The following is a 24154-nucleotide window of genomic DNA, read 5'->3' on the forward strand; positions in this document are numbered from 1 at the left end:
AATTTCTGCCCCTCACCATTTATTTGTAAACTGTCATTAAGAAAAGCTAATTTTTCAAGCTGTGCAGTTATTTAATTTTTTTTTTGGGGGGTGGGGGGGGCTGTAATATTTACAAGAATTTGTGTGGAATTACTGTTGTGTGACTTTAACACCCACCCACCAAGATGAAGGGGTAAAGGAAGCTTTAAAAGTACTGAGATGTTGTAAAGATTTTACTCTTTTTTTTTTTTTTGTCTGATGATCTAGCTAGGTCAGAAAGCAATTGGTGGTAGAAGAGTTGCTTCCTCTTTCTCCAGAATATATCAGTTACAACTGCAGGATAGAGTAAATCTGAAGTTTTTCTTCCAAGGCTGCAGTAGATGCAGAATAAACAGTTGTCATATTGAAGTCTGTTTCTTCTTTCACATGCCTCAAGATGAGATACTGTGAGTTTTGTTCTTCCTTTCCTTCCTGCTTATCTGGAAAAGGAGGAAGACCTGAACGCTGCATGTGTATTTATGCAGAGGAATCCACATTATACACACAGAGACAGTATTCTCTTGTGATTCAATTTGTGTCTTGCATGGGTGTTGTGCTTTTAGCCTCAGGCTCGCTGCATGCTAGCTGCCCATTTTCAAGTGGTAAGAATGGTGGCAGGTTTCTCTGCAGAGTATAGGATGTAAAGATCTGCTGCTATCTAATCTTTCCTATAAATATAATTCCTCTTTCATACATATAAATTCTCATATTTCCTTTTCCTACCCCATTCTTTTCTTATATATTTCTAGTATATTCTTAAATATAGCACATTTGTACAGACTGAGTGGAAGAAGACTTGTCATAAGAAGCACAAATAAGTTTTCTTATCTGCCTGAGTATCTGCCTGACTCATTCAAGTGTTGTGATGTGATTTTGTTAAAAGGCTGAAAATACCAAGTGCCCAGTCTGCACCAAGTCTTGCAAGCAGTACAGATGGGGAGAGGGCACACCTTGAAGTATTGCACTTTGAATCTCCTTAGTGTTTAATATTTGAGTGCAGCTGACTTCAGAATGTCTTGAAATGTGCTTCAGGAAGGAGCAGCAGTTATTTCACAGTGATTGTTATGTGGTGCATCAGGAGGACCTTTAGAAGACTTGGCAAAAGTGCAGAAATTTGGTTATTTTCTTCTTTAGAAACTTTTGCTGCTAGTACTTTATTAACTAGAATGACATTTATGTTCAGCATGAAGGTGTAACAAAGGATTTTATTTAATAAATAAGCATGCCCTGGATCTCCAGAGTGCGTTGGAGATTCACCTCTGAGAGTCCATGTGTGTTTTTAGTAGAGGTATGCATGTATCAGGGTATGTGGATGAGGTGTCTTCCTGTCACTTCACACAGTGACATTTCTCTTATGTTGGACATTTAAAGTTACAGTATTATTTTTTTTTTAATAATTGTAAGTGTGTAGTTTTCTGGGACGTAGCTTGGAACACGAAATTCAGCAAAGCCTCAGTTGTTTGTTTGTGGTAGGGGAGGTTGAGTACATTTGGATAAGAGAATTTCCACAATAATTAATGGGCACCAGGAAACATGACCCTGCCTAGATAAAAGGGAGTTCTGGATCATTAAGATTTAGATAATGAAAGAGGCTATATGTGAAAAGCAATTGTCTAGAATCACAATAGCAAAAGAAAAATGGGATAGAAGAGTTTACTTTGTTTTCAGCTGTTTTAGAAAATATAAGCACAGCATGCTTAGTAAAACTCTAGCACACACTATGTTTGGAAATTATGTAATAAGTCCATATAGGCTGTAATGATATCCTGAAACCCTGTATTTAAACTAACCTGAATTACAATGAGAGATAAACAGAATATTTACCCATCCCTTATGAGCTGCTGCTGATATGTAAATTTATTCTTCTACTTTGCACAAATATACTTTTGAGCTACTGCTTAAACACTTCAAGGTCCTTAGCCAAACAGTTTTAATGATGCCTCCAATATTATGAAAGTGTGACATTTGATGAATGCCTTGTATAGTTGTGATATCGGGGAAAGTGTAAACAAAAAACGCACATCAAGTCATCGTGCAACACCTAGATAATTTATAATTTTACTGTTTATATCCATCTTGACATTTTTTATCTGCCAAAGGCAGGTTTCATTTGGAATCTTAATCTGAGATTTATTTGGTGGATCTGGAAATCATAGCTAGAGTTCCCACAGGAAATGGTCCATCTACCAACAGATTAAATGGCAGTCCTGCAGTTGTTAAGGGAGCTCTGCATTTAACACACATGCATACTCATTCAGTCAGCACTGTGGAGAAAAATTAAAGTAGTAACCCAGGTTTAGGAACAATGTAGCTAAAAAGTCCCGTATTTGCTGAATGACAAAGGGTTATATAGCAGCATTTCATTTTATTATTCGTGCTTGAATTTCTTGTTTGCTTTGTTGAGTCTGCTGACGAATACTAATAAATGCCTGCAACAATCCAGACGAGAGATGCCTGGCAACAAAGCTATGCGGTGGACCTCCCTGATCTTCTCCAGTTCACAACCTGACCTTTTGAAAAATTGGCTGGGCTAAGCTGCAGAATTTGGGTGTAATAGTTATTGTTAACTCCAGCTTTAGGATTTATTAATTTGTGTGATCAAGACTTACCTATACTTCAAAGTTTCAAAAGACCAAACACAATCATCCATCCATTAGAACTAACATTGTGTTGCTGTGAATCCCACTTAGTATCTGTTTAAAGATTCTGCTGTTTTGATGCATTCTGAGTATAAAAACGCTTTTTTCAAGTATGAGACCAATCCAGTGAAAATCTGGTGTCTTCTCAGAGACTAATATTTTAAAATAACTGTGTGTTAATGAATTGCAAACAGAGAGTGGAATGCCAAAGGAAATGTGTGATATTTGCACATTAATAAATGCATCACTATTTAACAGCGGTGACTACCGAAATAATGGTTGGTCACTTATTTTAAACACTTGGAAGCTTTTTTTTACCTTTTCTAATGGTTCTTTCTTCAACTGCTGCTTAGATGCAAAATAGGAGAGGGAAAGACTTGATGAGAGACACACAAGGGAAACATCATTACAAAAATAATCAGTCTTCAGAGAATTGTAAAAATAGCCTTAGCCAGAATAACTCCAACTGTTCTTAATCTCCTTCTGAATTTATTTTTTTATGAAGGGTGTTGCCAGTGTTCCATGCAAGTACGGGTGAATAAAGAAGCGCTCAAAGTAACACAGGTGTCACCCCCTGCTTAAGTTGCCATCACAGAATGAATTCAGTGTTCTCTTCAGATTCCTTTAAGGAATTAAAAATGAATCATTAAACTTCCGACTTTTGTCTGTATTTTAGCTGCCAAAAAGATATTTTCAAGCCTCTTTTTTTTTTGTGTGTGTTTATGTTATGAGATATACAGCAAGCTTTAATTCCAAATACAGCTTAAGTTATTTTTACTTCATCTGCAGAGAACTTTTTCAGTAAAATTCTGATAAGAATACATTGATATATTTGATTGGGATTTTGGACTTAATAAGTACAAACCATAGCTAATGATCATTCATTAGAGTTTTACTGTTTTATTAATCTGAATAATAAAAAGATTAACTGACAGTTTTAATTATTCACATTTTCTGTATTAAAACTATAGCCAATGTAAAAAAGAAAAGTGGTTTCATTTCTTCTGCCTTCTACTGAAATTATGTGAAGTTTCTGTACGTGTACACAGCATGTCAGCATGTCTTCTAACATAAAAATACTGTAGTTTGTCATGTGTATTATGGTCATCATAAAGGAATGTGAAAGATGATTTGAAATTCCTCTTAATCTTTTGGTTCTGTAAACATTATCATTAATAGGTAAAAATGATATATTTTTCTTGGAATTCATTTGAAGTTAGTTGTTTTTTGCAGTTATTCAAGTTGCATTAGGCCTCTCTGATGGAAAGAAAAGAATTCCATTTCTCCAAGCAGAATGGAGCAAGGGCCACCAGTGAGGCTCCATGATAAAACACAAACTTCTGCAGTTTTATTTCCACCATGACTTTTTTGTTCTTTAGTCTTGCTCATACTAAAATTTCTATCATGGTACTTACGTATCCTTTCTAAAATATCTTGAGAAAATGTTCCTTTCAAGATTTATTTGAAATGAACCTCGGTCAGTTGTTTCTTACAGTAAGATCACATAGTCTATCTCAGTAAGAGTTGCCTCATCCTGTTCACTTGATGATTGTTGTAACACTGAACATACAATGCATCTTTGTGAATATTTCCTCTTTATAAGCACCAATGCCTTGGCACTTCTTTGTGTGATATTTTTGGCTATGCAGAGCACTGAGAAATTAAAAGGAATTAGATTTATATTACAAAAATATGCAGAGCTCAGCCTTGATGTTATCAGGTTTCCTGTGACTGCCATTCTGTCTTGCTGCCCAAGTGATTTAGTGAGATCTTTGAGTCCTACTGAACAACTGTCTTAAATGTTGTCCAATTTTCTTTGAACGGTAGGAAGTGTGCCATAAAATATCAGTGATTTATTTGTAATTGAAAGTTACTAGTTGTCAGTGAACTACGTGATACTGAAGGGGACTAAGTAACCATATCTTAAGTATATTTGTAATAAACCCAAAGGTGAGTAAAGCTGCACTTGTTTGTTTTAGTTATGTCTTTTTGGGTTTGTTTGTTTGTTTGTTTGTTTTTTCTTCAAGAAAATGTATCTTGAGCTTAAAATTTATGTATGGAGCTTTTGTAATTGTTTTCCAGAAACAGGAATTACATTCTTCTTGAAAACAAGAACTGTATCTTTTCTTGGGAATTTGGAAAAAGTAAAATTTTGAGAGAAAGTGAAAAATAATATAATGCACTTTGAGATATGCATGTTAATTATACATGCTGTGTCTGTGTTAACTCCAATAGAAATTAAAAAGGAAAGGACAGACGCTCTGAAAGTGCACAAATCCTAACCCAACTCTTATTTTTTCTGCTTATGCCAAGCAATAGGATCAGATTTCTTCTACCAGCCTCAATTTCTTTTCTTGCATATCTATATCTATAAAATCTTTTACTTTTGCGTTTCCCACTCATTTTCAGGATTTATGCCTCTTAGACATTCAGTATGAGGTGAATTGTTAAGTTATCTGAGCCTTTCACAAGCATTCTGTTTAGTAGAAGTTGCAGTGGTTAACGTGAATGAGCATTTGTCTTTGTCAGAAAGACTTAGTCGTCATTTTCAGCTCATGAATGAATATTCAGGCATAGTACTAACTTAACTACCAGAGATGGGAAAGTTGGAATCATAGAATGCTCATAGAATGTTCATAAAATCACCAAGGTTGGAAAAGACCTCTAGGATCATTCAGTCCAACCATTCACCTATCACCAGTACTTCCTACTAAACCATGTCCCTCAGTACAACATCTAAAAGTTTCTTAAACACTTTCAGGGACAGTGACTCCACCACATCCTTGGGCTGCCTGTTCCAGTGCCTACCCACTCTCTTGGATAATTATTTCCTAATGTACAACCTGAATCTTCCCTGGTGCAACCTAAGGCTGTTTCCTCTAGTCCTGTTGCTAGTTACGTGGGAGAAGAGGCCGATTCCCACCTCACCACAACCTCCTTTCAGGTAGTTGTAGAGAGCAATAAAGTCTCTCCTGAGCCTCCTCAAGACTAAACAGTTCCAGGTTCCTTGGTCACTCCTCATAAAGCTTGTGCTCCAAATGCCTCACCAGCTTTGTTGACTTTTCTGAGCAGCCTTTCATGTAGTGAGGGTCCCAAAACAGTACTCGAGGTGTGGCCTCACCAGTGCCAAGCACAGAGGATGATCTCTGCTCCTATTGGCAACACTATTTCTGAAATAGGATGCCACGATGGCCTTCTTGCTGGCACATTGCTTGCTCATGTTCAACTGAGCATCAATCAGTACCCCAGATCTGTTTCTCTACATGGTCTTCCAGCCACTCTGCTCTAATTCTGTAGGGTTGTCTGGGTTTGTTGTGGCCAAAGTGCAAGGCTTGGCACTTGGACTTGTTGAACTTCATCCCACTGACCTCAGCCCAGCTATCCAGCCTGTCCAGATCCCTCTGTAGGGACTTCCTACCCTGGCAGATCGACACTTTCTCCCAACTTGGTGTCATCTGAAAGCTTACTGAAGGTGCACTCAATTCTGTCATCAGTAAAAATACTGAATAGGACAGGTCCCAGTATCAACCCCTGGGGAATGGCTGGTCAGCAGCTGGGTGTGACCACCACACTCTGGGGCCAGCCATCCAGCCAGTTCTTTACCCAGCGGAGAGCATATCTGCCCAAGCTATGGGCTGCCAGCTTCTTCATGAGAATACTATGGGAAACAGTGTCAAACTATCAGTACTTTACAGGCCGATTTGGCCTGGTTCCATGACTAATGGTATGGGGAGACCCACAGACCCATGCCCCAGGAGAGAGGTGGGGAAAAAGGAGTACATGTGTCCTTATTAGTTTGTTAACAAGTGGATTTTGGAGGGATTTAGTCGTTAAAGTTGTAGTCAGCTCTTCAAGTACAGCAACATGTTTTGTTCTGCATTTTTTTCCCCCGAAATGCGTATGGTTGTTCTCTTCCTTCCCTATTTTACTCCTTTTTCTGTTCTCTTAGTCCCATTCCTTTACGGGTTCATTCATGCAGTCTTTTGCAGGCAGACAAGAACATGCTTTATCTGTGCTACATACTGAATTAAAGTCCTAGAAATCTCTGAATAGCTATTGTTACATTTGAAGCTGGCTTGGGACTTCTGATGTCCCCATCATCCTCTGCAGGGTGGATTGTAGCCTAGCATAGATTCTACAGTGCTGTGTGCATGTTCTAGATTTGTTGTTGTTGCTGCTGTTTTTTCCTTTTGTTGTGGCTCCTCAGAGACCCCCCTGCAAATCTCAGAGGTGATCAGAGCAGTTTGGATAGCAGTTTGCAGACAGAAGAGGATCCAGCTTTGCTGGATGGTGGAATGGTGAATGCATCTCACCAGATGTGCATAAAAGAGGCTGCTGCCTCCTTGGCCTTGAAGGCAAAACTCTGCCTTCTGTGCACTTGCATCTTTCTGTATTATGAGTTTCCATATTAAAGGATTCTCTGATGCTCTTTCACTTCTGTCACTTCCGGTCCCCTCTTTCTGAGAAAAAGCTCTGAGAAATTGCGGCTGCCTTCCAATTGCTTTAGGTTTAATTTTTTTACTTTGACTTTTTAACCATTTCTAGCTTACCAACATTGAAGTCTGTTCTACCTTTACTATTTCAAGCTGTGGCGACATTATCTTCTTCCTTCTTCCCCTATAATCAATTCCCAGCTTTATTTCTAGTGTCTCTATATTTCTTCCTAACATTTGCCTTTCTTTCCCTTAATGTGAATGAGCTATTCATTCAAGATAAATACATAAAACAGAAGATCAGCTATTCTGCTTCTCCCTATAGTGAAATATTAATCTGAGCTACTGAGCTTGTTCTATTCTATATGGAAAATATGTTGTTTAGTGTACTAAAGAACCAGAATCAGTGGTGGTGATACCACTTAATGAAAACTACACCATTTTTCATGAAGATTTCAAGGCTGTTGTATGCTTTCTCTGATGTTCTTTGTGCAGCCTGATTATTGCAAATGCTACTTACTCCCCAGTGTGTCTCTGCAGCATTGGTAATTAGTGCATAATACAATTTGCAGAAGGCATGAAGAAAAGCACTGAAGTGCATTGATTAACATTGCTGCTTGGTTTAAAGGGAAGACAAGACTCTACCTTATACCAAGGCCTAAATTACTTGGGGTGGGGAGCAGTGTCACAGACTAAATGTAGAAGTGTTTTTAGAAATAAAAAATTCATTGCCCTAAATAAATGTCAAAACAGGCCTAGTCCCAGACTAAATTCTTTTCTTGTTTCCATAAGGTTTCATATACTTGTAGATAGAGAATATAGATGAGTTGCACGTATGAAAACTTCTCTACATGATGATAATGCACAGCTTTTTGTGGAGACTTGTTAAACCATCTCCAGCCAATCCAGAAGAAGATTCTCTTTTCGCTCTCAGGATGTTACCTGTGCCATTGTCTGTGCCTTTTCTTCTTCACAGAAAGAAGAATCTCTTGCACCTGATTTTACAGACGTGCTTTAGTATTTTTTCACTTGGAATTTGTGCTTTTCTGTTTTATATGCAGCATGACACATTGGTGCTGTCAATTAGACATCTGTCATCTGTCAATTAGACAGATGACAGACTAGATGTCAGTTTCTTATTATTTTTGATGAATCTGTTCTCATTTTTTGATGTGGAAGTAATAAGTTGGATCAAAGAGTATTTAAAGTACAATTTATCCAAAAACTGGAAATGCTAACTTTATTAAATAAGCAAAAGCTTCACTATGTGTTCCCTACTTGTGAAAAATACTTTTTTTTCCATTTTCAGGTTTTTTTTAATGTCTTCCTCATCATTTTTTAATATAGTTCTATAATTAAAACTTGTTCTTGCTTTATGAAAGAATATTCTTGGTATGTAGATCCTTCTTTTATTTAAGTACCATGATATCAGAAATACATCATAAAAAAAAATATCTAGTAGCCAGGCTTAGGAGAATTGCCTGTCATACTCAACCTTATAATCAGATGATTTTTCCCTTTGACACAATTTGTGCTTTGCATTCTCTGGATTCTTTAGTTGTATGAGCCTCTAGTTCACGCATTCTGGAAGTGACCAGTGGGACCTTAAGTTGTTTGTCGCTAATTACAACTTGTTAATACTCCTTTTGTAACCAAAATTTGAAAAAGACCTCAATGTAAGTGAAACTGTAGTTCAAAATGTGAAAATTCACTTCTTTAGAGTGGAAATTCATCATGCCTTACTAGGATAATTTTTTCCCAAAAAGATAGGTAGATGGTTTGCAAGGTCATTTTAAGCAGTCATTGAAGGGGAAGAAGGATTGGGAAATGGTAGTGAATTTTTCAGGACTGCATGAGAAAAGTCTGGTAAGTAGGCAGTAACTGCTATGTCAGCACCTGAAGCAGCACAGTGCTCATTCCTTTGTGGAATGAAGAAGGTGTGCTTGAAAAACTAAACTTTTGCTAAAATAACAACGTAGCAAACCATTTTTAAGTGATAAAAAATGCTCTTTTTCTCCAAATAGAAAAATAAAATTAAAAATTCATCTCTGTTTCCAATTAGAAACCCACAACCTGGGACAGAAAGGAGAAGACTTCTGTGCAGAATTTCAATTTCATCCAAATTCCTCCAGAAAAGCGGATTTTTTCATCCAAGCAGAAGATGAAGCACTGAAACTTTCAGATTTGTTAGTAACCAGTCAAGGAAGATCTCCAAATATGTGTGCGCAGTTCAGTTCCAGTCCTGGAGAATCAAGGTACAGAAATACCTCAATATATGTTGTTTTTTTTTTTCTAAAATTCATAATGCAAACAAAGTAGCTATAATATTTTATAATGTCAGGGAAGTTGAGAGTCAGTAAATCTTTTTACTTAGACTAGGAAAACTGATTTGTCTAGGCATTGAGTACTAGTTGATGGCTTGCACATGTAACTGTGACGACCGTATCTGTCCTTCTTTCCTGTTGGAATGCAGCATTTTAACACTGTCTCCTCCAGCACTTATAAAGAATATGTTCATGGCAGTGGCTTGTCTGCACACTGTAGGTACTTCAATTAATTGTAATCTCTTCAGGTAATTTAAAATGCGCGTATTGTACAGATTTAGAAAGGGTGATCTAAAGTCTAGTAGTATGTGTGGCTTTACACCATAAATGTACCCTAAGTATGATGACTGATTAGGCAATTAGATGGCATAAGCTAGGAAAGAAGAATGAATCAGGGTGAAATCTAGGTGAAGTCGGAAGACTAAAGGTGAGGAGTTGTAATACTTTGTAGGCAGGGTCTGTGACAGAAATCTAGAGAAGAGCAAATCTGACGATTCTATTCTGTCCTAAAGTTTTGTACTAAGCTATGGCCCTATATTGAAATCTTAAGAAACATACACACACATCCTATATGTGATGTAATATATGCACTGTAATGTATATACTAAAAATATATATATATAATATATTTTAAGCTCAAGGAAGGAGGGTTTAGATTGGATGTCAGGGAGAAGTTATTTACAGAGAGAGTGGTGAGGTGCTGCAATAAGCTGCCCAGGGAGGTTGAATACCTCCATCCCTGGAGGTATTCAAGACCAGGTTGGATGGAGCCCTGGGCAGCCTCGTCTAGTATCAGATCTGGAGGTTGGTGGCCCTGCACGTATTTGAATCTCTTCTCATTTTTCGCTGTCTCTGGCTAAATAAAGTAATCTTAAAACTGGAATTCTTGCCATCAAATATAATAATTAGAATAGCCCTATAATTTTGTAGTTTTCTGCAATACTAACTTCTAGATCTTCTCATTTCAGTAAATGTGAAATTGTTCATCCTGAAGAATTTGGTTTCTTATAAACTAAGCATCAATTTGATTCGCAAATGTTTCACTGCTTTGTTTTTCCATATTAATATTTGCTTCTCATAAGCATTTTCTGTTTATAGCCACTTTCTATTCATCAGTTTTATGCATTAGCACTGTAGTATATTTGCTTATTATTTCCATACTTAGAAGTTTTCTTTTAGACTTACAGGTTTAAGATGTAATAGAAACACATTTCTGTTATTGCTTCTGAACACATTTATAACAGTTAACAACTTTTGTTAGTTTATTTTTGCATACATTTCGGGAGGGTGAAGTGTTGTTTCCATTAATTTTTTTTTTTCTTTCTCCTATAAGTGGTGCTGTAGGAAGTAGAGGGAAAATACTCCCTGAATTTATATCTTCAAGGGAAGATCCCACAGGTTTTGGTGGAAAGACACAAACTTCATTCCTCCTAAAAGAATTGGACACTCTAAGGGCCAAAAATAAAAAGGTACAATTTAGATTCTCAGATCACAGAATTTATTATTTTACAATTGTCTCATAAAGCATAAATTTTAAACTGTTCCTAATTTAGTTTTGTTATTTATTTAAGCACTCTAAACAATAACTTTCTAGTTATTTTAGATTGTTAGTGCCTGGTTAACAACTGCTTTTCCAGAATTAAAAAATCTTTCATCCTGCTCTTTGACCTTTTTAATCAGTGACGTAAGTTCCAGCATCATGGATAAAAAAAAACCTACTGACGCTAATGGAAAAGTTTTCTTTGGCTTGAAAAAGCTTGTGGACTGGAGTCTCCACATAAAACATTATGTGTGGAATTATTTACAATAGAACACTTTGTAGTGATGACTGGCATCCTATTCATGTTATCAGAGCAGACAGTGTATTTTATATATGTAATTTGAGTATGTTTTGCCTTTGCTACCTCTTTTCTCTTTTGTACTTCTGATATAATAAAGACAGGACTGTAGCTTCTCTGTTATAATAGAGTAGTTCAAATGATGACACTATGGCACAATTCAAAATCTGAAATTTACGTTCTGCAGTACACGTGATCTATTTCATTAAACACTCCATTCCTAATCTTAGGTGGCTCAAGCATTTCATTATAAGTTTTTGAGCTCTTAAATGCAAAAAAATTAGCAAAACTAAAGCCAATGTTTCATGAACGTAATCTGGAACTCATATACTGTACATGAGATCCATATAGCAACCTCACCTGGGTACCTCTGTGTTATTTCTACCATTAGGAATGGTTGTATCTGCATAAACAACAGAAAAATGTATAACCTTTTCACTAAATGTTCCCCAGTGAGGGGACAAAAAGCAGTTAGAACAAACTGGAACACAGGAGATTCTGTCTAATCAGGAAACGCTTCTTTACAGTTGGTTGGCTGAGCACTGGCACAAGCTACGTAGAGGCTATGAAGCATATCTTCCATGGAGATCTCCAAAAACTGCCTGAATGTGGTGTTGGGCAACCTGCTAAGGGTTTCCCTGCTTGAGCAGGGGATAGAGCAGTTGGACCCAAAGGGCCTGCCAACCTCAACCATCCTGTTATTATGTGGAATGTCACTGACTGTTCAATGACAAGCTCAGACATTTCTCCATAAGCAGAGCCAGTGAATTCCCAATTAAAAGAAAGACCTCAGCATGTAGAAGAATATCTGTTTTCTATCTGGTGATGCACATGGAAAATGATACATTTGCAGCTCTTCAGATATAAATTATGTCAGTACTCTTGATGGGAAATAGGCTACTCATGCAGTTACCACCTACATTATATTCCACGTAACTGAACTTCCTTTGTGAGAATGACCACAGACGTCCCCATTATCGTAAGAGGGGATTCCCAAATGAAAACAATGGCATCTACATTGCTGCTTTTCTCAAAGAGCAAGATAAAACAATTTATCTTAAATAAATTTGTCCTTTAAATAAATAAATTAAATAAATTGAATTTGTGGTATTACCAATATTTGTATTTTGGGAGTAAGACTGCAATTTAATATTTTGTTACACTTGTTCAATTCAGCTTCAAGATGAGGTGTTGGAAAAGGACAAGGAATTGAAGACAATAAAACTGGACTTAGAACTGCAAGAGAGAGCTACAGAAGCTAAGATTGCAGAAAAGATTGCAGGTACAGTAGGCAAGCGTTTAACAGATGGCTATATAGCTCATGCAGTACACGAGGTTGCTATATGACGTGGCCTAGTGAGTGTTAGCTTTATTTGCTAAAGGAGGGAAGATTTGACTTTTTTTTTTTCTTTCTTTCTTTTTTTTTTTTTTTGTGTGTGCATGTGTGGCTGTTTAGAGTTGCTTAGAAAATAGGTGGCTTTAACATCCTGGTACTGGTATTAGCAGGAGCTTTACCTGTATTCATACTGATTTGGGCATTAAATGCATTGTTAACACCATGTCAATCCAATCACAAAAAGGTTGTTTGTTTTGTTGGAAGGTCCTGAACAAACAAGGGGAAATAATGATTACCAGTGCCTCTACCTTTCAACCAGCAGTTCAAATACCACTTATTGTTTTAGCTCATGCAGAGCAATACTACCCCTCTCCTGGTGTATGAAAGTAGTTGCACATTCCCCTCACCTAGAGACCTGCACCTTTCTTGAAAATATGTGTTCTTCTGGCAGTTAATGAATTTTTATCTGATTATGTTATGTCTCCAGCGAAAGAGGCCTTAATGTTTTTAAGTTTATGGTTAAGAGTGGATACATGCTTATATCTGTTGTTAATCATCCTTTGGTATACACACAAGACTGGAAACAGTTTGCATTCTGTGATTTCAGAAATGTCTAAAGTAATGAAGGGTGAGCATTTTTATTATTATTGAAAGGTGACAGTGTGTATCTTGTACTCTATAGATGAAATGTTCTCTGAGGTTTTCCTCTAGGTGTTTCAAATAAATTAATGAGAGTACTTTTCTTAATTAATCGTATTATTTGTTCATAAATACAGTGTAAGCTATGTAAAGTTGTGTCCTTGTGGAGGATAAATATTCAAATAATATTGATAGTAATAATACCTGTTCCCAAAATATCAGTGTTGGGGTAGGGAGTAACTAGGAAAACAGCAGTGAAAATAAACTGAAAAAACAGACGGCTGACTTTACGCTTAACATGAAACTCCTGGGAGTAAATTAGTCTCTGCATACTCCAAGTAGAAAATTGCTAGATTTTCTGTGGTAGAGGATGAGAAAGGAGGAAATGGCCATTATAAGTCAAGTTTAAGTGAAATGCAGGCAGAATTTTACTTTTCTATCACCCTAAATGATCTTGTTTTCGGTACTTTCAGAAGACAAAAGAAGGCTGCACTGCACATCATAGTTGTATCCATCAGCCAAATGCTATTGCAAATTGTTTGGGTTGAATTCCAAGTTTTGTGTTTGTTCTTGGATGTTTGCACAGTGTTTTACCTCTGTGCACCTGTAGCACATAAATACTCTATTTGATATAGGTGTTAAAGCCTCGTTAAAACCTGGAAATGAATATATGACTGTCTAAATGCTATTTAGTCTTCCTGTTATGGAAACATTTGAAATATTTGTTAGTAAATTGTTTTCTCCTGCATTACTGTTTAAACTTTCTAATTATGTCCTAACCATGATGTTCCCCCTAAAACAGTATGGCAGGTATATTGATAGAATAATTATCATAGTTATTACAGTTAAAAAGAGTATGCCAAATTTTAATGAGAGCTGCAATAAGTAATAAGGATTGTCTTTTAAAAAGATAATCTTTTTGATCTTTTTACTGGTTCAGGAAGTATAAAATTCTTTAAATGCTGTGAGAGAGGCTAAGAGTCTTAGTACTTAGGCTGTTTGGAAAAAGGAAAAAAAAGTAGCAGCAGTAGCCTTGTTAATGTCTAGCATTTTGCTTACCATTTTGCTGTTCTAAGACTCTTCCGAAGTTTGAATAAACATTTTGAAATATGGAATGATGTGAACTGAACTGAGTTTGTGGAGGTCTGTATGTGTCTTTGTGAAGGTCTATACTTGTCTGTCATAAAAGCCTTGGGGAGAATTCTAATGGACAAGCAGAACATTATAAAGACTCAGTGTGTTTCAGGAAAAACATTTTTCCCTTATTTTAAGTCCTTTGTGGAAAGGAGAGCACATGCTGCTGTGATTTCATGTTACTAGTTAATGTTTAATTACCACAGCGTATAACACATGGTAAAGTGAAGCTTGTAAATATGGGTGTTTGCATTTTTATTATTACTTTGTACTGACTTTATGATAAGAAAATGACTCCACAAAATTATACTGCAAAAAATGTCAGAAAGGTACACCATAAAATGTTATCTACTTTGAGGAATATTAAAATTCTATTTTTAAATGGAACTCTCTAATTGATTGGCTTTACCTAAATGTGCCCTTTGGGAAGAACAGAAAAGCTGAAGACAAAGGCCATCTTAAAATTTTACTACAATGGTCTTCAGAAGCAAATAACCTAAAGCTTGTCATTTTTTGATTTTTACTTTGTTCGGAGGAAAATGTAAAGAGAACTGCAAATTTGTGAGATGGCTTATGAGAGAATAAAAAAGTAAATAATAAATGTAAAAGAGCGACATGGTGGAAGAGAATGTTTACCATGTGCAATAAATGGCTTATTTTCAGAAGATTTTTATTTTAAGATTTTACTAAACTGGCGTTTACAGTTCATGAGAGGATTCGCAGTTCTGTTTGCATACGCTTGACCACTAGAGGTGTTATTTCTGGTGGACATATTTGCCACAGATTACAATTGATTCTTCACTAGCCTGTTAGATTTCTTCTCATACGAGACATTGCCAGAAGGTACAATTAGTTTCCCTACTTATCTTGAAGATTAGAAAAAAAGAGAAGGAGGCAACGCTATGGAAATCAAGGGAAGAGCACTTTATAAAGGAACTGGGGCCAGAATAATGTAAAGAAGAAACACAACACCAACTGTGAGGTGGTCATGAAGAACAGAAAAGGAAATAGTGAAATACTGGACTGCAGAACTTTTGTCTGTTGAACAGAAAAGGGAATGAGTGCCCTCTGTGGGAGGGCAAGGGGAGGAGGAGGACAGACTGAACGTTAAGGATGGAGGTGTTACTAAGTCTACAAAACAGCCAGCAGAGAGAATAGGTCTCACTTTGAACTGATAGAATAGATTACTTTATTTTTGCCTAACAAGAATTACACTGGGCATATATAGAAATTTTTAGAGGAATGAGCTGCTTGTGTGTGACAGACATAGACAATGGTAGTGTCTATAGTCTTGGAAAGCTATCTAAGCCCTGAGCTTCTGGCAGCTACATCCACCGTACCTCACCTCAAGAAGATAAACTGCAGTTGACAGCAGAGCTCTCTTAATTTGTTTTCATATTGCTATCATGCTCCAGTGTATTGGGATTAAGAATAAGTCTGAAGGAAAATATGGTCAGAAATACTTTGTATCAAATCTTTCTATAACAAGGGGCTATTTTCTTTATTTGTTTGCTAACATTTTCAGCAATATCTGATAGTAATGTTACCAGGATCTAATACTATTCTTAATCAGAGTCAACTCTGCAGGAAAAAATCAGTTTATACAAAAATGCTGGGAATTAACATTTGTGGTATTTTGGAATTCTTGAGCCTGCTGTGGGAGTGGTCGTGGATGTTATTTAGTGTTTATTGATTTAACTTGAAAATTATTTACTGAATGAATGTGCAAAAGTAATAGTTTTAATAGTAAAAATGAGAACTAAAATCCAAATGACTATTATCTTCAAGTTAGATATAGCATCCCATAAACTAAGAGGAAGTAAGTAATCTTGCTAGTAATAAACTTAGGGTGGCGATAACTTCCAGCACAGAAGCATTTTCCATTTCTTCAAAGCTCAATTGTCCCTTTTTAGATGTTATTTTTCTTTCTTGCATGTCATCCATTAAAGATTAGCCGTGGAAGGCTGGAGCATGGAGAGATTATGAGTGGAAGAACAACTCCTGCAGAATAATAATCAGTTTTTGGTATTTAATGCTGTTTGACTTTTGCAGACACATTTCTTATTAACCTTTGGTACAAACAGAAATCCAGGTTCCTGATAGCTCATGGAGAAGATGAATTCAAGATCCTCTTCCAATTAAAGCGAAATAAGGCCAATATTGGGCTTTAACCAAAAGAACTCAATAGTTCCCCAACCCTTGTGTTTATAAACCTAAATATGAATGACATTTTACAGTTTAAGTAGGTAATGCATGCACTTTCCTAACTTGTTTTTAGTGCATAATTCATTTCTATATGTATTTATAAGATTCTGAGCTTTTATTGTTGTTTTTCTATTTGTGCCTCCTTATGCAGTTACATTTTTTCAAAGTATTTACTGATATATAAGGGAATTTTGAAACTAGCTGTATGATTTGAATCCTCTATGTGGGGTGGTCTATTTATTTAAAGAACAGAGAAAAAAAAAAAAAGAAATTCAACTTCAAGGTAGGAGTGTTGCCAGTGATGGTATCTTAATTTTTGAGAGCTCAATTTGAAAAAATTTAATTTTAGCTTTGAATTGTCAGAATCATCAACTATCAAAAAAAGTAGCATGCAGCTCTTTGGCAATATAAAATAAGCAAATAGGTTAAAAATATAAACTATTAAGCTATTGATGGGCTAAAGTTTGTTTGTTTGTTTGTTTTTGTAAAAAGCTAGCCAATATGTTCTGCAAATTGTGTGATTAGTCTGGCCCCTTCTTTGTTCCCCACTGCATCGTGCTTGATGAATGTAAAAAATTGGGGTTTATTCATGATATTCTATTTCTTGGGACATTACAGAAACTCTTACTTAACCTTTCAAATCATAACTTGCAAACTTCATTGCAATATTTATTGTTTTCTCCCTGAAGTAAATATTTATCAGCAATCATTAACTGGAAAAAAAAAAAAAAAAAAGTTTAACAGCATTACTGTTTGAGTTTTGAAGTCAGCTGTGTTTAGTATACTAGAAGCAGAGGCTTAAGGATTGCCTTTCACAAGAACTGCCTTGGGGTCTGTGTATAATACTCCCTCCTATTCTTTACCCACTTTATTTTTTTTTTTTTAATTGAACCAGGATCTAAGTACACAAAGAAAACTGTACAGAACTGCCACTAAGCAACTTCAGCCTTTTATTAGGAACGCTGTGTTTATATCATTGGAAATGTAGGAGCAAATGAATGCTGTGCACTAAATACGTACAACAAACAGAAAGCAATAAAGTCAGTGTGTTCTATCAGTGTTTGTTCAGATTGCTTTATCTATAAAGTCACATTTAGGTGTAAACAACTTGTAGTCTATAATTCCTGGTATAGACCAGTGAAAACTCTTACTCAATTTTCCTGTGATCATCTTATCACTATTTTTGCTTTTATTTTGTCAGTTATAGGTTATAACTGAAGGTAAATGAATGGTGGTTTTCAAAAAAACAACAGCAAGCAACTTAAGTTGTCTGTTTCATAACAGAACATTTCAGCACTGTTTTTAAGTCAACAGTCACCCAGAGCTCGTGGTAGTTTGCCATTAACCTGAATGAGACCAGCATCAGGGCCTTAGGCTTTGAACGTTTCTAGGGATTATCTGCATTTTGCAACATGTATGCACAGACCAATTAGTGACACATTTTAAAGGCTTTCATAGCAATGCAGTAAATCTGTTTTTCAGTTTATTTGCCTATGATAAGAATGACTTCTTATTTAAGGATTGTGCGCACAGTCATTAAACCTAGTAGAAAAAGAAGTCTCAGAGGATTTCTAAATTGACTGAATAACAAACGCATGCATTTGTATTTTTATAAGATGATGCATATATCTACATTGTTAAATGAAATGTAATAATATTGGTCCATCTAGCAATGGCAAGGATATTTCCAGGTCCTTCTGTGATTAGATAGACAGAGATCAGGTAATGTAGGATAAAAATGGGATGGCTGATAAAAAGGAAAATGCAAGTATTTATTGTATTCCATTTCACCCTAGTTTACTTCCCTAATTCTTCACATCATCTAGCTGCTCTTCAGCAATACAAAGTGAAAGCACAGCAACAAAAATCTTCATTTAAAAGTTTCTGTACAATAAATATCAACTGACAGTTGTTTTATGGAAACAACAGAGAAGGGTAAACAAGAAGCTTATTACAGAAATCTTGAATTCTAAGTATTATTTGGCCAAGTAAGTTGTTTTGTGTTTCTACTTTTTCTTTAAAATAATATACAACCTCAAATGGTAGAAAAGAAAACAGTTTTTTGCTTCATTTTTCTTGTGAAATCAACCTTCACTCTCATCTTATAGATATATGCCTGTTTGAGACAGAATTTGAATCATACAGCAAAAAGTTTGGCATAATTACTTATGATTATTTCCAGAAATTCTTGAATATTTAAGATGTCTTGTGCATTTTTTATAAAAAAATATATATCCTCTCTTATGTATTTCTTGTTTCTGTAATGATGGGAGTAACCAGGTCAGTTATCTTGGTTGTATCAGAATCTAGGCTAAAGAAAATCCCAAGTCGCTTATTTTTCAGCAACCACTGACCACTAATGTTAAATTTTAAATTGCAGAATTTTTCTATTCTGCACCAATACATTATTATTAACAGAAAAACTTGCCGACTGTGTATTTTCTTAAAAGCAACCGATCACTAAAGCTAGTGTTAGAAAAGCACTTAGCAGAGTCTTAACTGTAGTATTATTTTGTTTTCATGTAATTCAAAGCAAAATTAATTATCATATAACATCAGTTAATGTTGAATACTTTGCAAAGTCAAAAATATCATCATTTCTATAAGCTTTATTTACCTTTAAAGCCAATTGTTATATTATTATAGTATTTAATGTATCTTATGAGTTGGTGGTGTGGATATTGCTCTGATCTTTTTCTTGTAATGTCATGCCTGTATTCTTGCTTTTAAATACAAATATGAGTACTCAATTAATTTCTATTTAATTTTTTAATTTAATTTTTACTATTTATATTGATGACCTCTAGGAAATCAGCAAACAGTTTTTTTCTGGGAACTGAGCTTACCTCTCTTCTCCTAGAGATTTATTGTTTGGAAAATGTGAACCACTGTTTAAACTGGAATGATTTCCAACATGCCTTCTCACTCCTGCTGTGTTTTAAAGGTAGCTTAAAAAGTGTAGAAGACAGGTTTGCCAAAGAATCAGGTTCAACTAAGAAAATATGTACACTTCTTTGACTCAATAAACTCATACTCTGTATGGTTCATCTTCTTCATATTTACTTTTGCCCATATTAGAAAACAATTAGCTTACTAAACAAATTTGAGTATTTGGGAAGAAAATATCTACTTTGAGTCTCTCTCATTTGACTAAGAATTACATGATATTTGATAAGCTTGTTTAAAAATGGACATATCCAAATATTATTGTAAACACCCATTGATTTGTTTTACCTGCAATATAAGTATTTTACTTAGTTGGCTTACATAGTAGCTAATAATATTTGTTAATGTAATTTAACTGCTGTGAACCTTTACTGAACAAATATTGAAATTTATACAAGTCAAAGAAAGAGAATCTCTAATGACTTTTGTAAAAGCTTCCATTTAATAGTTAAGGAGAAAAGTTTATATGACATACCAGATGCAATTAACAGTAGATTTTACATTTAATAAAAAGAAAGAAGCATATGTATTTGCTTTATTCATTCCATCATAATTTGCATTAGAGCTGTGGGTGTTTAATGAGCAAATTCCAGCTAAAATGCTATATTGATTTTCTAAGTGAACTTTGTAATAGCTATCTACCTTACAAAAGCTCTCTGTTTACAATTGTTTTCTTTACTAAAAACTAAAAATGTTTTAGAATTGATGAGTTTAGCATAATGATTCTTTTAAAATAAAGAGCTCTTTTAGAGTATGCATGGATTTTAGTTACAAGGAGAAAGATGTTATTAAATTATTCCAAAGCAAATAAAGTTTATTCAACTAAATAGTAGTCATACTTGCATATTTTACAAGCATTGGAAAATAATCTTTTTTCTTAATTTATCACTATAGAAATTGAACATTTTAACTCTTGATTATCATATGTATATGAATTTGAAAATGACACCATTTTAGCTTAATATTTGCCCCATTCATACTTCATTTTGTATGTCATTTTTGTGCTTGAAACATAAGTACTATAGGAATTTGCGTTTCTTGTTGGTCAGGCCTCAAGATAAACAGGATAGGGTTGGTTGGCGTGCCATTGGATGCTATCCAAGAAAAACCTCATGGTTCCAACCAGAGCAGTGGGTAACTAAGTAGCTGGATCAGGCATCAAGCCAGTATGCCAGTATGGGGCTAGTGGTTTACTTGGATATACCATATCTTGAATGAGATTTTGGAACCTGCCTTCTTACTTTCAATTACTTTTTGCCTGGCATTTGAAAGAAAATTTTGGTTAGTAAACTAGATATTTTTGGCTGTTTTTATTATGGGGGATTTTTGTCCCTTTCATACACATTAAATTATGTGACTTGACATGTCACACGCTTATGAAATATTTCATCAAATGTTTTGTTTTATTGCTACACTGAAACTCAGAGATGAGATGTATGCGTTTCAGTGGCTTATTTGAAGAATGTCATGAAGCTCATGATTTGGATGAGTTGTGTCCATGAGGAAAGTGCAGTATTCTGCTGTCAGTTTCCTCAAAGTCATGAAGACTAATGTGATGCTGAATCCTTGTTTGAAAATGTTCAGAAATGTTTTTTATCCCATGCTCTTTGCCCAATTTTCCAATTAATCCTTATAATTTTTTAACCTAGGGTTAGTGTTTATTATTTCCTTTGGTCAATGTCAGTAAAATTACATGGTATTAAAATGACTGTGCTAAGTATCTTTTAAAAAAACAGCAACACAACTTGTGCAAATTAAGTCGCTATTTCGTAGCCAACAGCTTAAAGACAGTAATTTGTAATGATGAACCTTTGAGTGGGAGAAGAGTTCATTGTTCAAGGCAACCTGCCTCTTGGTTGTTATCAGGGATGGTGAGATTTGAGATAAGCAGGATGCTTACGTCACTTGAAAAATCTCTGAATGTTTTCATACCACCATACATAAAATACTGCTATATATACTGCTGCTTCATACTGCTATATATAATGTCTTTGATTTCAAGATGAAAAAGCAATAATACAGATTTTAAAAGCCTGTGTAGTCATTTATTAACACTAGTTATTATTCCTCAGAGAGGGAATTACGTATGCCAAAACATAGTCATAGTCCTGCTAAGTGTACTCACGTGCTCAAGATTCATTTTAGCATTCAGCAAATGAGAGTTTTCCATGCTGACATAAGAGATAAATAAGGTATGATAGAAGGAGTACACTCAATAAATAGATAAATAACCTCCCTCCCTTCTCCTCCCCACCCTCCTGAAAGAAAGAACAACAAGAGAAAGATAATTAATGCCAGAATAAGTGCCAAATCTGCAGTTATTTTAGACAGCTTTGTACTCATTCCAGCAATTATTTTCATGCTGAAAATTGCATAATATTTTCAGTTTTGCAGCTTTGTGGAAAGGATTCTCTGTGCGGTATCACTGGCGTAATAGAAGATAAAATGACATAATTTAATGAAAAAACTATAGTAAATGTATCTGTACTTTAAGGTACAGATAGGTAATAATTATCATAGATAATAAAACTAATTGTATATTCCAGATCCAGCCAGGACACAGAGGTTGCACTGTGATGTGCCTTAGAGATGAATCACTAGTTTCCCTATTAGCACTGATCACAGCAAGCTAAATGGAAGTCTGACGATCTGAAATGCATAGTCTGCTCCATACAGTTTGTTCTTCTTCTTGCTGAACCACCTACCTTTGCAGGCATTGGACTCCTGCAAGTGCTACAGATTTGTTCCTGACTACCAAACTGTGTACATGCAGTTTTACAGCTGCTTTATTCATGTCTAAGTTTTGTCATTCCGTATCAAGGACAGTCTTGTTGTGAATGGCAAATAAATCTTCTAAAAAATAATACTGTTCATGTGGAAGAAGAAAATACTCAAATGAGAGAGAATTAGATCAATGTTTCATAAATTTTGTGTACATACCAAATTCAGGGTGCTGATGCTGATTTCTTTTGGGGTGTACAGGGCTGGAGGGATGAAGATGCATTTTATTAAATGGATTTTTGTGAGAGATAGGACTGCACCCCCAGAAGTAGCATTTAGCCTTTCTTTATCCTCTTTTGTCCAGTCTGCTGTTACTGCACAACCTTTTCCCTTTTTGCTTGAGATGCAAAAACACTTCTTTACTTCTCTGTTAACACACTTCTCTGTTGCCTTGATCATCTTCCTAATTTGTCTCCCAGCATTCTTTTTCAGTTCCTTTTCTCACCCATTTTATTTCACTCGTTATTTGAGCTTCTTATATTATTTGTTTTATTCTTTTTCCTCAGTACTGATAACATGTAAGTATTTTGTGCCACTGATACAGCTGCTACCAAAAACTCCTGTTTTCTTACACTTTTTAGTAAAGAGCAACAAAGTGTTTTATTTTCCACTGTGAAGGTCTTGTGCAATAATGTACAAAGGCAAAGTAAGAGTACAGAAAAGTAATTATAAAGGCAGTGAAGTTAATCTTGATTGAGGTAAGAGTGGAGGCATAAAAGCTCCAAATAAAGAGGAAGGCTTCCTCTGCAGTCTTCACATAATGATTTCAGCAGTGGCTCATAGTGGAGTTGAGAGTTCTGACAGGAGTAAGGAGGTCCATCAGCAGTGGCTTAATACAGAAGAGTTTTGAGAAGAGTAGTAAACATTGCCAAAATTCTAAAGCGAGGTATCAGGAGCCTGTAGCTAAACAGAAGCTCAACACACTAGAAGACGAGCATTGAGAATTCTGGGACCTGCAGACCTCACTTATAGTTTTTGCTGGAGGTGCCTGTGACAATTAGGGAGGATGTAGTCCTCTTTCTGGGACCCACAGCAGCCTTTTTTCTTTGGCATCCCAGAAGTCCCTAGATATTCAGGCTGCGGGGTTTTATGATGGCTGTGAGGAGATCTGCAGTATTGCAGAGGGAAATGAGGAAAGTATGAATAAAGATTTTAGTGAAGGCAGGGTGGGGGTAAGGATTTTGGCAGTGTGCCAGGGATGATGTTAGACATACTGACAGGGGAGAGGCAGGAAGAAAGCATAAGCTCAGGATGAGGAATGACTAGAAGGTGTTAGTTTGCTCCCAGGGATAGACAGTAAATCTTAGTTTATTGGTACCTAATGCTCCAAGGTCCATGTATGCAGTAACAGATAATACAACAGTATATTACACAATAAAGCAAAGGCTTGGCAGAGTAGGAGACGTGCCAGCTGTGCCACTTCTGTGATACTAGAGATAGACATGCTGTGAAAATATTAACATTTTTAGTATTTATGTCAGTGTGTCATTGTGATATGAAGCATTGTGATGACAGATGTACTTTCAATGGGTCATTGCTCTTAACTCTATGTACTGTAGAAGAAACCTACTGTATCTCATGTGATCTGGAGATTTAAAAATTACTTTTCCATGAAGCAAGTGTTGAGAATGCAAAGCAAATCAATTCCTTGCCTTGTTTCAAGGGTGAATTTGAAAACCCATGGCTTAATTTAATTCTTGAAAGATTTAATTTCAGCAGTCAACAGCTATTTATTGTTCTGTCTGGAAAGTAATAGAGAGCAGAGCAATCTGAGGTTGGTGGAAAAATGTTGATTTATGGAGATGCTGAAAATGGTCCATGTAAGTGTACATAATGGTGTATTTTCCTGCCAAACTGTTAC

At 35.6% G+C, this 24154-nt stretch overlaps 1 protein-coding gene across 10 annotated transcripts in view; it reads left to right on the forward strand.

Moving 5' to 3' along the window:
• Window positions 1-24154, forward strand: part of MIPOL1 (mirror-image polydactyly 1) — a 174284-nt gene that overhangs the window by 29607 nt on the left and 120523 nt on the right. For all 10 annotated transcript variants that reach the window (XM_052696878.1, XM_052696882.1, XM_052696875.1 and 7 more), the window contains 3 exons: window positions 9153-9345; window positions 10748-10883; window positions 12429-12534. In XM_052696878.1, the coding sequence (XP_052552838.1) occupies window positions 9153-9345; window positions 10748-10883; window positions 12429-12534 (435 nt within the window). The remainder of the gene's footprint in view (window positions 1-9152; window positions 9346-10747; window positions 10884-12428; window positions 12535-24154) is intronic.

Source organism: Tympanuchus pallidicinctus, unplaced genomic scaffold (genome assembly GCF_026119805.1).
Source record: "Tympanuchus pallidicinctus isolate F22 unplaced genomic scaffold, pur_lepc_1.0 scaffold3, whole genome shotgun sequence".
In the NCBI taxonomy this organism is placed as follows: domain Eukaryota; kingdom Metazoa; phylum Chordata; class Aves; order Galliformes; family Phasianidae; genus Tympanuchus; species Tympanuchus pallidicinctus.